Source organism: Onychostoma macrolepis, chromosome 03 (assembly GCF_012432095.1).
Source record: "Onychostoma macrolepis isolate SWU-2019 chromosome 03, ASM1243209v1, whole genome shotgun sequence".
Lineage (NCBI taxonomy): Eukaryota > Metazoa > Chordata > Actinopteri > Cypriniformes > Cyprinidae > Onychostoma > Onychostoma macrolepis.
The window spans coordinates 35,195,086-35,206,884 of NC_081157.1; the positions used below are offsets into that span (position 1 = coordinate 35,195,086).

Consider the following 11,799-nt stretch of genomic DNA (forward strand, 5'->3'; position numbering starts at 1 on the left):
TGAAATGTACAAAAAAGAGATTGGATTCTTCAACTGTGATGCATTTCAGTCATTTGACCAGCAGATGGCGAAAACGGAATAAAAGTAGTGTATTTGATAATGAAAAAAATCTTCACTGGTAGACTTGAATGTTTCTTCACGTGAGATACATGTACCCCAGGCCAGGTGTGCATCCATGCACCACTTCCATATTCCATATTTTTCGGGAAAAGTCTTTAGGAATAGTTTTGAAAACGTTAAAAACATTATCAAATATGTTTAATTATTCTAAAGATGTAACATAAGCACGTGCTATTCCTAAAGTAAAGTAAATGTAAAGAAAAAGTTTTCTTATTGAAGCCATACTTTGCATAAAAAATACAGTTGTCTGCATAAGATTGTTTGTTCAGAGCTGATGGTGACATTCAGAGGAGGGTCATTTTCTCTTGTGTATGTCATTGGGCATATGTTTATGCACTGCCCCACGCGCATGATGACAATCCAGACCACAACATACTGCCAGTAAGGATGCGATCTCTCGTCCTTTGCATCTTGTTTGCACTCCAGTGCTTCGTTCTCCAAAGCGCATCAGAGTATTCTTCAAAATCCGAGCTGGAATACGAATTCGGTGACTATCGCGGCAAATTCTGTATCGACGATCAAGGTTTTGTTTATAGCATCGGAGAGGTTTATTATCCGAGCTCCACAGCGTGTCCCTGCACCTGCACAGATGATGGACCCGTGTGTGTCCGACCCAAGTGCCCGCGTATACACCCGAGATGCACTCGCATCGCATACAAGTCCTGCTGCCCCGTGTGTGAAGCTGTCAGTAAAGTTTGTGTGTACGGGGGCAAAACTTACAGAATGCTGGAGGAATTTAGGGTGAGTCAATACATTTATACAATATATTGCACTATTTTGCTCTGCATGGACATTCTTATGATGATTATAATGTTTCGTTTTGATTTGTTTTTCACTAACGTTCTTAAGTTTATTACAACAATGCAGAAGTTTTGCATTGTTTGGTTTTGTTTTATCACAACACTGTATGCTCACTTTACAGGAAATGAAAAGTTTCGAATTGGAACATCATAAAAATCGCATGATAATTATCTAGTCTATCTAAGTCTAGTCAATGAACTAATGTTTAAAAATTTACATTTGTCAAACACTTTTATATTCAAAACATATTCTACCTAGACTATGGAACAAAACAGGCTCAGAAAAAAAATGCTACAAAACAGTCTTTGGTGCAATAAGTTACAAAAATCTAAAAGGTAGCCTACATCTTCTTTACCCCTAAATTGTTTATGTTAGTACTTTAAAAGTACATATTTTAAGTCTTAAGTTTTATTTATTTTTTAATTTTTTTAAATATAAAGAAATAATTTTAGATTAATCCGTTCAGAGCCGTTGATCTAAGTTTGGTTGAAATGTTTCTGTTATCTGACAATAGGTGAGATTTCCTTGCACCAACCACTATGTACTCAGTGAATTTAAATGGTATAATCCAGGGTGATTGTTTATTCCTGTTTTAAACAGTTGTCACCCTGTGAGCGCTGCCGGTGTGAAGTCAACAGAGAAGTTTACTGCACCATATCCGGCTGCCCTGCCTTACACTGTGTGAATCCTGTATACGAACCCAACCATTGCTGTCCTGTGTGCAAAAATGGTGAGTTTTTACACATGCAACACCTCATGTGCATGTCTGTCCGTCCAACGCCGTTAACACTAACATAATAACATAATATTTTAACAAACACCTGCATCTGCATCGCATGCATCTGTCGAGACCTGTTTGTGTTCTGAGAGGCCTGTAAGGTTGTGTTTTGAGGATCAATAATGAAGTTTCATAGATGATGTTTGGAGCCCTCACCTCTTGTTTTTGATTGATTTCTTCTTGATTGCTGCATAGTTCATGGTGATGTCATGGAAAAATAATGATGCAATGGAATTGTTCGATGGATTGCTTACTACCATGCCGTCTATAAATAGGAACTAGTTCACGGCATGCTGGGATGGCGCAGGCACTATGGGGCATTGGGCCATCCCTGACAACAGAAGGCATGAGGTGGACAGATTGTGTGTGATAGTTTGTGTATGTAATGTTTATATAGAATCTGGTAATTATGTGTACAGATTTCAAAACAAAAGATGCTTTAAATACGAAATACGTGATGCATTCGTGTGTGTATATGCCTGACAAATTCTATATGAGATCAATCATCCAATAGACAATAGTGGTTAAAGGGATAGTTCACCCAAAAATAAAAATTCTATCATAATTTCCTCACCGTCATGTTGTTCCAAACCTGCATGACTTTATTAATTCTGGAGAACACAATAGAAGATATTTGTTTTGGACTCCACTGACTTGTCTTACTTTGGGTTCCACTGAACATATAAAAGTCATACAGGTTTGGAATGACATTAGGGTGAGTAAATGATGACAGAATTTTCATTTTTGAGTGAACTAATTCCTACAAGGGTGGCTCTAATTCTAACCAAATCCTGAGCTTCATGTCTTCATGTCTCTTTTTCATAGGGCCAAACTGCTTTGTTGGAAATCGCGTGATCTCGGCTGGAGAACGTGTTGAGATTGATGAGCGGACGGTGTGTTTCTGCACCTACCGGGACGGAACGTGGCAGATGCACCCTCACGCTACCTGTGAGGAGCGCCAACGAGCAGACAATGAAGCCACTGACTCCGACGACACATCCAAACAGATGGAGGAGCAGGGGACGGAGAAAGAGAAAGAGAAAGAGAGAGTGTTCTCGCCCAGGCTGGATGCCATCCCGTGAAGCGAAGTGTGCCTGGCACCGGCTCTCCTGATAGGCAGGAGGGGATGCAGGGGTAAACACAACCTGCGCTGGGATAACTGCCAGTGCTGACCTCTTTAGCCAACTTCACCACCCCCTCCCATCCTGACCCAGATCAGCAACCCACTGACAAGCAACATGCACTAATAAAATGTTCCATTATTATACATGGTACACTTGTTGTTCAGAAATTAGGGGTCAGTAAGTTTTAAAATAAATACGTTTATGCAGCAAGGTCACATTAAATTGATCAAAAGTGGCATTAAATACATTGACAATGTTCCAATCCAGTTTTTCCCCCCCAAAAAAATCCCATTTCAAATACATGCTGTCCTTTTGAACTTTTTATTCAACTAGGAATCCTGAAAATGTATCACGGTTTCTTGAGCACCAAATCAGCAGATTAGAATGGTTTCTGAAGTCACACTGAAGACTGGAGTAAGGGCTGCTGAAAATTCAGCTCGACCAGTACAGGAATACATTACATTTTAAAATATGTTAAAATAGAAAGCAGCTATTTTAAACTGCAATAATATTTCAATATATCACCGTATTTGTGATCAAATAAATGCAGCCTTGGTGAGACTATACTTAAAACATTTGAAAAATCTTACCGACTCCAAACTTTTGAATGGTAGTGTAATATGTGTACATTACTGTATATCATGTTGTCGACTTCTTACTAAGAAGCAGTTATGCAGCGTTACGTTTAAATATAGAGCATCGTGTTAAAAAAATGATTTCCCATTTTTCCATCTCATTTTTGTTGCATGTTGTGTTAATGGGCACATTACATACTTTAGAAGTCTTGAATATTGTTTGATGTTTAAATGATTTATTCCATGTCCAATATGACGTGTTAATTAACAACTTCATGATAATACATTTACAAAATATCACATTGTATAGATATAACCAGTAAAATGATGTTCTCCTTAAAGTAGATTAACATTCTTGTTTAGATAGGAAGTGGAGCATGCAATAAGAAACATATTTTCAAAGGGCTGGTCAAATGGAAACATATAATTTAAGTATTAAAATCATCTCAGGTTTGAGTATTTTCTCCTTGTCTCATTATTTAAAAATCTGAATCATTGCATATTTTATGTTTTGCTGATTTTAACCATTTCAATGAACACTTCAACACAGATAATTTACAAAATGCATGGAAATATAATGGCAACACTGACTTTATGAATTACAAACATGTTTTGCATCTGCAACTGTGAGTCAAGATTAAAGCATTAAGTTCAATCAAAAATATTTAGTGTATAGCTAAAACATAGTGGGGTTTGAACATTATTTCATTTCATTTTTTTCTAATTTAATAAACTTTTTATTCACAGATTATATTATTCAAGAAACAGACAAGCATTAGAACAAGAACATATGGGGGATACAGTAAAAATTAAAAGGTAATCAAATAAGTTTAAAAAAATAATTAAATATATATAGGCTACAGCAGTGGTTCTCAAACCTGTCCTGGAGGACCCCTAGCCCTGCACATTTTGTATGTCGCCCTTATCTAAAACACCTGATTCAACTCATCAGCTCATTAGTGGAGACTGCAAGACATGAATTGGTGTGTCTGATAAGGGAAACATACAAAATGTGCAGGGCTAGGGGCTAGGGGTCCTCCAGGACAGGTTTGAGAACCCCTGGGCTATATATATTTAGTATTCAGTTCCTGGAGGGCCGCAGCCCTGCAGAATTTAGTTCCAACCCTGCTCCAACTCACATACCATGTAGTTTTCAAATAAGCCTTAATGACTTGATTATCTGGATCAGGTGTGTTTAATTAGGGTTGCATCTAAACTGTGCAGGGCTGAGGCCCTCCAGAAACTGAGTTTGACACCCCTGGTATATATAAATCTATTATTAGTGGCTAAAAGTCACAACGAAAATGCATTAGCAAGATATACATACGGATCACTAGGTGGCGATGTAGGAATGATGGCGTTGAAGTGCGCGCCGGATGCTGTGAGAGCTGTGGCACGCGCACGATTATATCCCAGCATCCCTTTCTCGCTCTTCCTCTTTCCCTTTCGGCGACAATGTCTAAGAGAGGTAAGAAACACATATGAAAATCCATAATCATCCTTAAAATGAGACGCGCTGAAGCCCCCCAAAGGAATAAATGGGTTTAATTGATCATAGAGGACTTATATTTTCGACATATTGATGCTGGTTGTTAAGTTTATCTTAGATGAAACTAGTTTAGTACATTTGCCGCTAGCTGGAGAAGCCATGTTTGCTAAGTGCACAGACTCTGTCTCGTGGAGCCAGCAGTGTGATTTTAAAACACTTCAGACACAAACTTTGTTGTGCGAAAGCAGGTTTTGAAACACGGTTTCACGTTAACTGTGACTTAAAACAAGCAATGTGATTTTTAACAGATCAGTGAACTGACTAACATGCAGCGGAGCAGGTAACGTTAAACACGGCTGTCGAGTTGAATGCGTAATGCATATATTTGAGATTTTCAACCATTCTAGACCAGGCAAACAGACTGCAGGGTTAATATATTCTGAAGTATTATTGTCCTCATAAAAATGTAATACGTTAACTGTGTCGAGTGGAATTAGGCAGGTAGCAAATGTCAGTTCACTACTGTAACTCACAACCGTATCGATAGCAATTAGACAACGTTAGCTCGCCCTAAAATGAACACGTTGTTAGAAACCTGTAACTATTATTTCTTAATTTTTTTTTTGTAGAAAACGATTGCTTTATGCAGAATGACAACCTTATCCACCATTCACTTTAGTTGGGTCTTTTAGATGGCAGTGAAGGCGAATAGTGACTGATGCCTATATCACTGTAAAGTGTTGCACCAGATCCTTCCTTCATGATGAGATGAAAATACTTTTAAAGTAACTGACTTGAGTCTTTCTAGTGGCAAAATGTTTGCTTATGTAGACAACTGTCAGTGTGATTTTTTTTTTTTTGTATTTGTAGTTTGTATTAAGTCATTACATTTTGGCAATCAATTATAAGTGAATGAAGACTCTTACTGGTTAGCCAAGTGAAAAGCAAATGTGACTGGCATCCTCTGGTTTTATTCTACCGTTGTAAACTCTCAATGCTTTCATCCTCTTGTTTAGGACGTGGTGGGTCATCGGGAGCCAAGTTCCGTATTTCACTGGGTCTCCCAGTGGGAGCGGTCATCAACTGTGCTGACAACACAGGTAACAGATCTGCCAGTATTTGTGCTTGTTATCCTTCTTAAAGCACTTGCTTTGTCTGCTCTGTGGCTGGGTGAGTCGTCAATGAAGGAATAATAAATCCCATTGCTGTTGGGTGAGATGGCAGTCGCCATGTGCTGTTAAATCTCAATCCGTGATGGAACAAATGTTAGCTTGTTTTTGATGGCCCAGCTGAAGGTTAGCAGACCTGTATGTCTGTATGAAATATTATAGAATATGCTAATGAGTTGGTGTTTATTCTGTTATTGACTTCTGCTGATCTGTGGATTTTCTCTTGCTTAGGTGCCAAGAACCTGTACATCATATCCGTCAAAGGCATCAAGGGTCGTTTGAACAGGCTCCCCTCCGCTGGTGTGGGCGACATGGTCATGGCCACAGTGAAGAAAGGCAAGCCAGAGCTCAGGAAAAAGGGTGAGTGTTTGCAGAACCTGAATTATCACATTTCTGGAGCCTGAGCTTTATGCTTTTTTTGAGTGCAAATAACAGTATTTGGCTTGGAGATGTTTGAGTGTTGCTGATCTGAATTAGAGGTCAAGTATGTATGCTTATACAACTTTCCCCTTTTAATCTAGTGCATCCTGCGGTGGTGATACGACAGCGGAAGTCGTATCGGCGAAAAGATGGCGTGTTTCTGTACTTTGAAGACAATGCAGGGGTCATAGTGAATAACAAAGGAGAAATGAAAGGTGAGTTACGGATATACGATCTTGTTTTGTACCCTTCTTAAAGCACTTGCTTTGTCTGCTCTGTGGCTGGGTGAGTCGTCAATGAAGGAATAATAAATCCCATTGCTGTTGGGTGAGATGGCAGTCGCCATGTGCTGTTAAATCTCAATCCGTGATGGAACATGTTCTTCTTGAGACCTGTCATTTTAACTTGATGTTCTGGATTTTGCTCAGGTGAAGTGCTAAGTTGTTTTTGTTGTCTTTTGTAGGCTCAGCCATCACAGGACCCGTAGCCAAGGAATGCGCAGACCTGTGGCCCAGGATTGCTTCCAATGCTGGTAGCATCGCCTGAGTGCAAATGTGGCTTGTCGTTTTCAATAAAATCCTCAAAGTTTACGTGTGTCACTGTCTGTTGATTCCAGGGAGTTTGGTCTTGACGCTGTAAAGTTAAAATGCAATATTTTGAATTTGTGTAAACATTTTATGATATTGATTATAACATGATTATAGATATTTAATGCAAGAGTTTTACAAACTGAGCATACTTTTTTTTTTTTTTTTTTTTTTATCATTTTAAGTACATGTGGTAAATACGTTTGCGCGATAAATATTGTATTGACATTTGACAAACGAGTATATGAAAACTACATTTATTCAGTAATGCCTGTGTTCTTTATGTGCTTTAAGAGCATGAATGAAATGTTAGTCCTTAAAATTATAATTACAGTTAGTTCTTAACAGATAATGAGAAACTTTGTCTTACAAGTTACCATGAAATTTCATCTTACTAGACTCCCTGGTTAAAAAACATCTTGTGTATGCATTTAAGAAATTGAAAGGTAATAAACATACGTTTTTAAACCTCATACACTAGATTATGCAGAGATAAATACAGAAAATACAAAATACATTGTTCAACTGTTTTTGAGATCTAAATACAATCCGAGCTGCACGTCTATATGATGATCTTTTAATCTAAATTACACTCTAGTACTTTTTGTGTGTGTTTTAGTAATGTTATACAGTATATCCTGCAATATATATATATATACATGTGTTTTAAATGAGCTTCGCTGATCTGCCAATCATACTTTCTTGCTAGCTCCGAAGCGTGAATGCGTTGCGTGGTTGTTATGGAGACCAGTTTGTTATGGAGGCTTGAGCTAGCAAGTTAACCTTAGCTGTACTGGCATTCAGTTGCTGAATTTCTGTCGTTTGAGGTAAATAACATTATCAGTTCTCCTCATAAAAGTAAATTGGGTGACTTTTAACGTAACCGTAAGAGCAGGTATGGAGAAATCTGATATTATAAATTTCAGTTCTCTTGAAAAAGAGCTACAAGCGGCGCTGGAAGCGGACAGGAAATATCAGAGGGAAAATGATGCCAAATTTCGTGCTTTAAACCAAAATGTCGCCAGCTATGAAGAATTCAGGTACGTTTTTGTTTTATTGTACTGTACAATTTACATTTAATAGCTATGAAACCTTAGCTCTCCATTTTACCGAGTAGCAACTCCATGTGTCTATCAGAGTTATTAAACTAAAGCTAAAATCACACACAAAATGATACTTCAAATAAAAAAAACGTTAACTGAAAAAATAAATTGCCAATGCAGAAGTTATCATTATTATTAACCAAAACTAAAATAATCATTAATTAAAAATAAAAAAACTATAGACATTCAAAAAATATTAATAAAATGACTAAAAACAACAAATGTACTAAAACTTACTAAAATGATAATGAAAACAGAAAATATCAACATTCGAAATATTAATAAAAATATTTTTTTGTATCTCATTGATGCTAAAATAAAACTGGTGCCTCTTGTAACCGTTTTATGTTATGATTTCAGGGACATAGTACTTGCATCTCACTTAAAGCCCCTTGACAGAAAGGACATCTCTAGTGCACCTCGAAAGCAGCCATGGAATCCTATCGCTTTTGGCACAAAGCATGAAAGTGCTTTATCTGAGGAGGTCCAGGTGAGACATTTTATGATACAAATCATCTATATGTTGTCCCAATGCTAGATCTCACAATAAGTGTAAAACGAATTAAATTCTGAATTTACTTTTAGCCAAAGTTATCTGAGATCCAGCCAAGAAGTGCATCAGAATTCATTCGTGAGTGGCGCAGGTTTGCAGGAAGCTCATTGGAAAAGTACAGTCTCCTCGTGAGTCTGGGAGGCAAGGCTCTCCAGGAAATCTTCAGAACTGAGGTTGGCCTTGGTCTTCTCGGCGAGTTCCTTCTGATTCTGTCACAGTGTCTTAAGTCAGGGGATGAGGAAATAGTGATCGGAGTGCTGGACGGCCTTTCCAGAACTGGCCGATTTGGCCTTAACCTGTCTCTTCTTAGTCAGGCAGAACAAAAAGCCTGTGAGGAGCTTTTCCACAAGCTACAAATTGCAGCAGGTGATTCTTCTGACAGTTCAATGGTTTGTGAGGTCAGTCTTACAGCAAAACTGAAAGCGTTAATGGGAAAATATGGCATCCAAAAATAGTTCATATTGAAATTCCAGTTTTTTTTCTTAAACAGTTTTTATTGTATAATTCTTTCATTTTTTGTGCTGGCAGAAATATGTTAAGAGAAGTGCTGGCCATTTGTTTTTGGGCCATCTGCCCATTGTTACTTTCAGCCTACGAGGCTCCTGAAGATAAGGAGGACATATTTGCCAGCAGGGCCTGTCCTGCATTTCTTGTCTTTGACTCTGCTGCCTTCCTAGCTGATATGACCATTGAACTTCCTTGTCACTGTAAATCAGAGGAGACTCATTCAGTGGTATGGTACTATCAAAAACAAGTTGGCTCCATGAACACCAAAGTCCTCACAGACTTTGAGGGCACTACGGTGGTGGAATCATCCAAAGTTGGCAGAGGGTCCGATCTGCGTAGTCGCTTTTCCATCCGTTTGTTCAGTCTTCTCATCTTCAGGGTGCAGAAAGCTGACTCAGGGCACTATATCTGTGGCACGGCCTCTGGTGAATTCTTCTACGGCTACGATGTTGATGTCCAGGAGGTCCATAAAGTTTTATTTCCCTGGAACGTCAAACAAAGGACTCAAGTACAAGAAGCAGAGCTCATCAGCATAAAAACTGAAAAGTTTCAGGTGTTCACCAGGTATGGGCCATGGTCTAAATGTGACCGCTGTGACATCCGGGGGGAGCATATGCGTGTAGGACTTTGTTACATCAAAAGCATTTACCTCCATGTACGTTATCAGCGTGAATCGGACACAGAGGCTCCCTGTGGTTCCTCAGCCGTTCCCCAACAGTTTGGCCTTTCTGGTAGTAGCTACGGAGCCGAACTTGAGGTGAGGAACTGTCACACCCCCTGTCCTCCAAAACCTACGACATCTCCAGAGAGACAAGCTCTGCTGAAGTTCCTTGAGTCTGACGATCGATCTTCTTCAGGTGTCACCATCCACTTTCACAACCACCCCACAGACTCTGATCTGATCTTGACCTGTCCTGGTGCCAAACCGCAGTATGCTGTTGCCTGGGATAAAGGTTCAGCACCGCTTTACCATTCTCAGTATATGGAGGGACTGAATAAGACGTCTCGTGTCTTCATTGACACCGGTCACCACCTACACTTCAGACCCGTGCGGCTGGAAGACAAAGGCTCCTATTTCTGCTGGCTCCAAGGAGAGCTGGCTGCAGAGATCAGATTGGGGGTGTATTTGCGCCTGGGACGTTTGCGTCAAATCTCGGACCCAGAGTCTGTCTATGCGCTACAAGTTATACTTGCTTGCTACGCTGGCATTTCTGCTATGTTTCTCCTCACTGTGATAGTCAGATTTATTTGGCAGATAAGCAAGGAAGAAACATCTGTAGATATTAACTTGAATTTGCTGTAGTTATACTGATGCACATTTAATGTGAAGTGCAAGGTGAAATTTAATAAATATGCTGCTTAATGAATTTTCTGAATTTGAATGTTTTTGTTTTTTAACAGAGAGTGACAATGGTAATAAATCATTATGTATGTCTCTTTTATTGTGAAAACATTTAAATAATCATTATTAAATACAGAATTGTAGAAAAAGAGAGAAACATTACATATTGTGCAGTGAGGGTTCAAAAGTGATTTTACAATCTATTTTATGTTTTGTTTTTTTTCTGATTGATTATGTTGTATATACAGTGGGTACGGAAAGTATTCAGACCCCCTTAAATGTTTCACTCTTTGTTATATTGCAGCCATTTGCTAAAATCATTTAAGTTCTTTTTTTTCCCCCTCATTAATGTACACACAGCACCCCATATTGACAGAAAAACACAGAATTGTTGACATTTTTGCAGATTTATTAAAAAAGAAAAACTGAAATATCACATGGTCCTAAGTATTCAGACCCTTTGCTCAGTATTTAGTAGAAGCACCCTTTTGATCTAATACAGCCATGAGTCTTTTTGGGAAAGATGCAACAAGTTTTTCACACCTGGATTTGGGGATCCTCTGCCATTCCTCCTTGCAGATCCTCTCCAGTTCTGTCAGGTTGGATGGTAAACATTGGTGGACAGCCATTTTTAGGTCTCTCCAGAGATGCTCAATTGGGTTTAAGTCAGGGCTCTGGCTGGGCCATTCAAGAACAGTCACGGAGTTGTTGTGAAGCCACTCCTTCATTATTTTATCTGTGTGCTTAGGGTCATTGTCTTGTTGGAAGGTAAACCTTCGGCCCAGTCTGAGGTCCTGAGCACTCTGGAGAAGGTTTTCGTCCAGGATATCCCTGTACTTGGCCGCATTCATCTTTCCCTCGATTGCAACCAGTCGTCCTGTCCCTGCAGCTGAAAAACACCCCCACAGCATGATGCTGCCACCACCATGCTTCACTGTTGGGACTGTATTGGACAGGTGATGAGCAGTGCCTGGTTTTCTCCACGCATACCGCTTAGAATTAAGGCCAAAAAGTTCTATCTTGGTCTCCTCAGACCAGAGAATCTTATTCAGGTGTTTTTTAGCAAACTCCATGCGGGCTTTCATGTGTCTTGCACTGAGGAGAGGTGTGTGTGTGAATAGTTTCAACAACAATGCTCTCTTAATTTTAATCTGTGAACACTCATCACTCATGGTTTCCGTAAAGTGCTGTATAATCGATAATTTTAGAATTCAAGACTTAAAAACTGATT

At 39.0% G+C, this 11,799-nt stretch overlaps 4 protein-coding genes across 4 annotated transcripts; all 4 read left to right on the forward strand.

Annotated features, from left to right (window-relative positions):
- The first annotated feature begins 400 nt into the window (after nt 1-400).
- Nucleotides 401-3,843, forward strand: si:dkey-283b1.7 (brorin). Its single transcript, XM_058770965.1, has 3 exons — nt 401-861; nt 1,522-1,651; nt 2,525-3,843. The coding sequence occupies exons 1-3, from the start codon at nt 508-510 to the stop codon at nt 2,779-2,781; spliced, it is 741 nt and encodes a 246-aa protein (XP_058626948.1). The 5' UTR covers nt 401-507; the 3' UTR covers nt 2,782-3,843.
- An 877-nt stretch (nt 3,844-4,720) lies between these two features.
- rpl23 (ribosomal protein L23) lies at nt 4,721-7,066 on the forward strand. The gene is made up of 5 exons (XM_058771780.1): nt 4,721-4,866; nt 5,904-5,987; nt 6,288-6,416; nt 6,578-6,691; nt 6,940-7,066. The coding sequence occupies exons 1-5, from the start codon at nt 4,854-4,856 to the stop codon at nt 7,020-7,022; spliced, it is 423 nt and encodes a 140-aa protein (XP_058627763.1). The 5' UTR covers nt 4,721-4,853; the 3' UTR covers nt 7,023-7,066.
- A 294-nt stretch (nt 7,067-7,360) lies between these two features.
- ccdc103 (coiled-coil domain containing 103) lies at nt 7,361-9,174 on the forward strand. Its single transcript, XM_058768213.1, has 5 exons — nt 7,361-7,371; nt 7,852-7,890; nt 7,990-8,103; nt 8,527-8,656; nt 8,752-9,174. Exons 1-5 carry the CDS (start codon nt 7,361-7,363, stop codon nt 9,172-9,174), a joined length of 717 nt encoding a protein of 238 aa, XP_058624196.1.
- Nucleotides 9,175-9,251: 77 nt separating this feature from the next.
- LOC131537997 (Ig-like V-type domain-containing protein FAM187A) lies at nt 9,252-10,634 on the forward strand. Its single transcript, XM_058771779.1, has one exon. The coding sequence runs from the start codon at nt 9,252-9,254 to the stop codon at nt 10,527-10,529; it is 1,278 nt and encodes a 425-aa protein (XP_058627762.1). The 3' UTR covers nt 10,530-10,634.
- The last annotated feature ends 1,165 nt before the right edge of the window (nt 10,635-11,799 follow it).

Excerpts from the sequence above, each read along its gene's own strand:
- rpl23 (XM_058771780.1), top strand. Across the intron at positions 6,417-6,577 it reads GCCAGAGCTCAGGAAAAAGG|TGCATCCTGCGGTGGTGATA; the intron begins GTGAGTGTTTGC and ends CTTTTAATCTAG. Across the intron at positions 6,692-6,939 it reads TAACAAAGGAGAAATGAAAG|GCTCAGCCATCACAGGACCC; the intron begins GTGAGTTACGGA and ends TGTCTTTTGTAG.
- ccdc103 (XM_058768213.1), top strand. Across the intron at positions 7,891-7,989 it reads CTGAATTTCTGTCGTTTGAG|TTCTCTTGAAAAAGAGCTAC; the intron begins GTAAATAACATT and ends TATAAATTTCAG. Across the intron at positions 8,657-8,751 it reads CTTTATCTGAGGAGGTCCAG|CCAAAGTTATCTGAGATCCA; the intron begins GTGAGACATTTT and ends ATTTACTTTTAG.
- si:dkey-283b1.7 (XM_058770965.1), top strand. The coding sequence starts at position 508 with ATGCGATCTCTCGTCCTTTGCATCTTGTTTGCACTCCAGTGCTTCGTT. Across the intron at positions 862-1,521 it reads GAATGCTGGAGGAATTTAGG|TTGTCACCCTGTGAGCGCTG; the intron begins GTGAGTCAATAC and ends TGTTTTAAACAG. Across the intron at positions 1,652-2,524 it reads CTGTCCTGTGTGCAAAAATG|GGCCAAACTGCTTTGTTGGA; the intron begins GTGAGTTTTTAC and ends TCTTTTTCATAG.
- LOC131537997 (XM_058771779.1), top strand. The coding sequence starts at position 9,252 with ATGTTAAGAGAAGTGCTGGCCATTTGTTTTTGGGCCATCTGCCCATTG.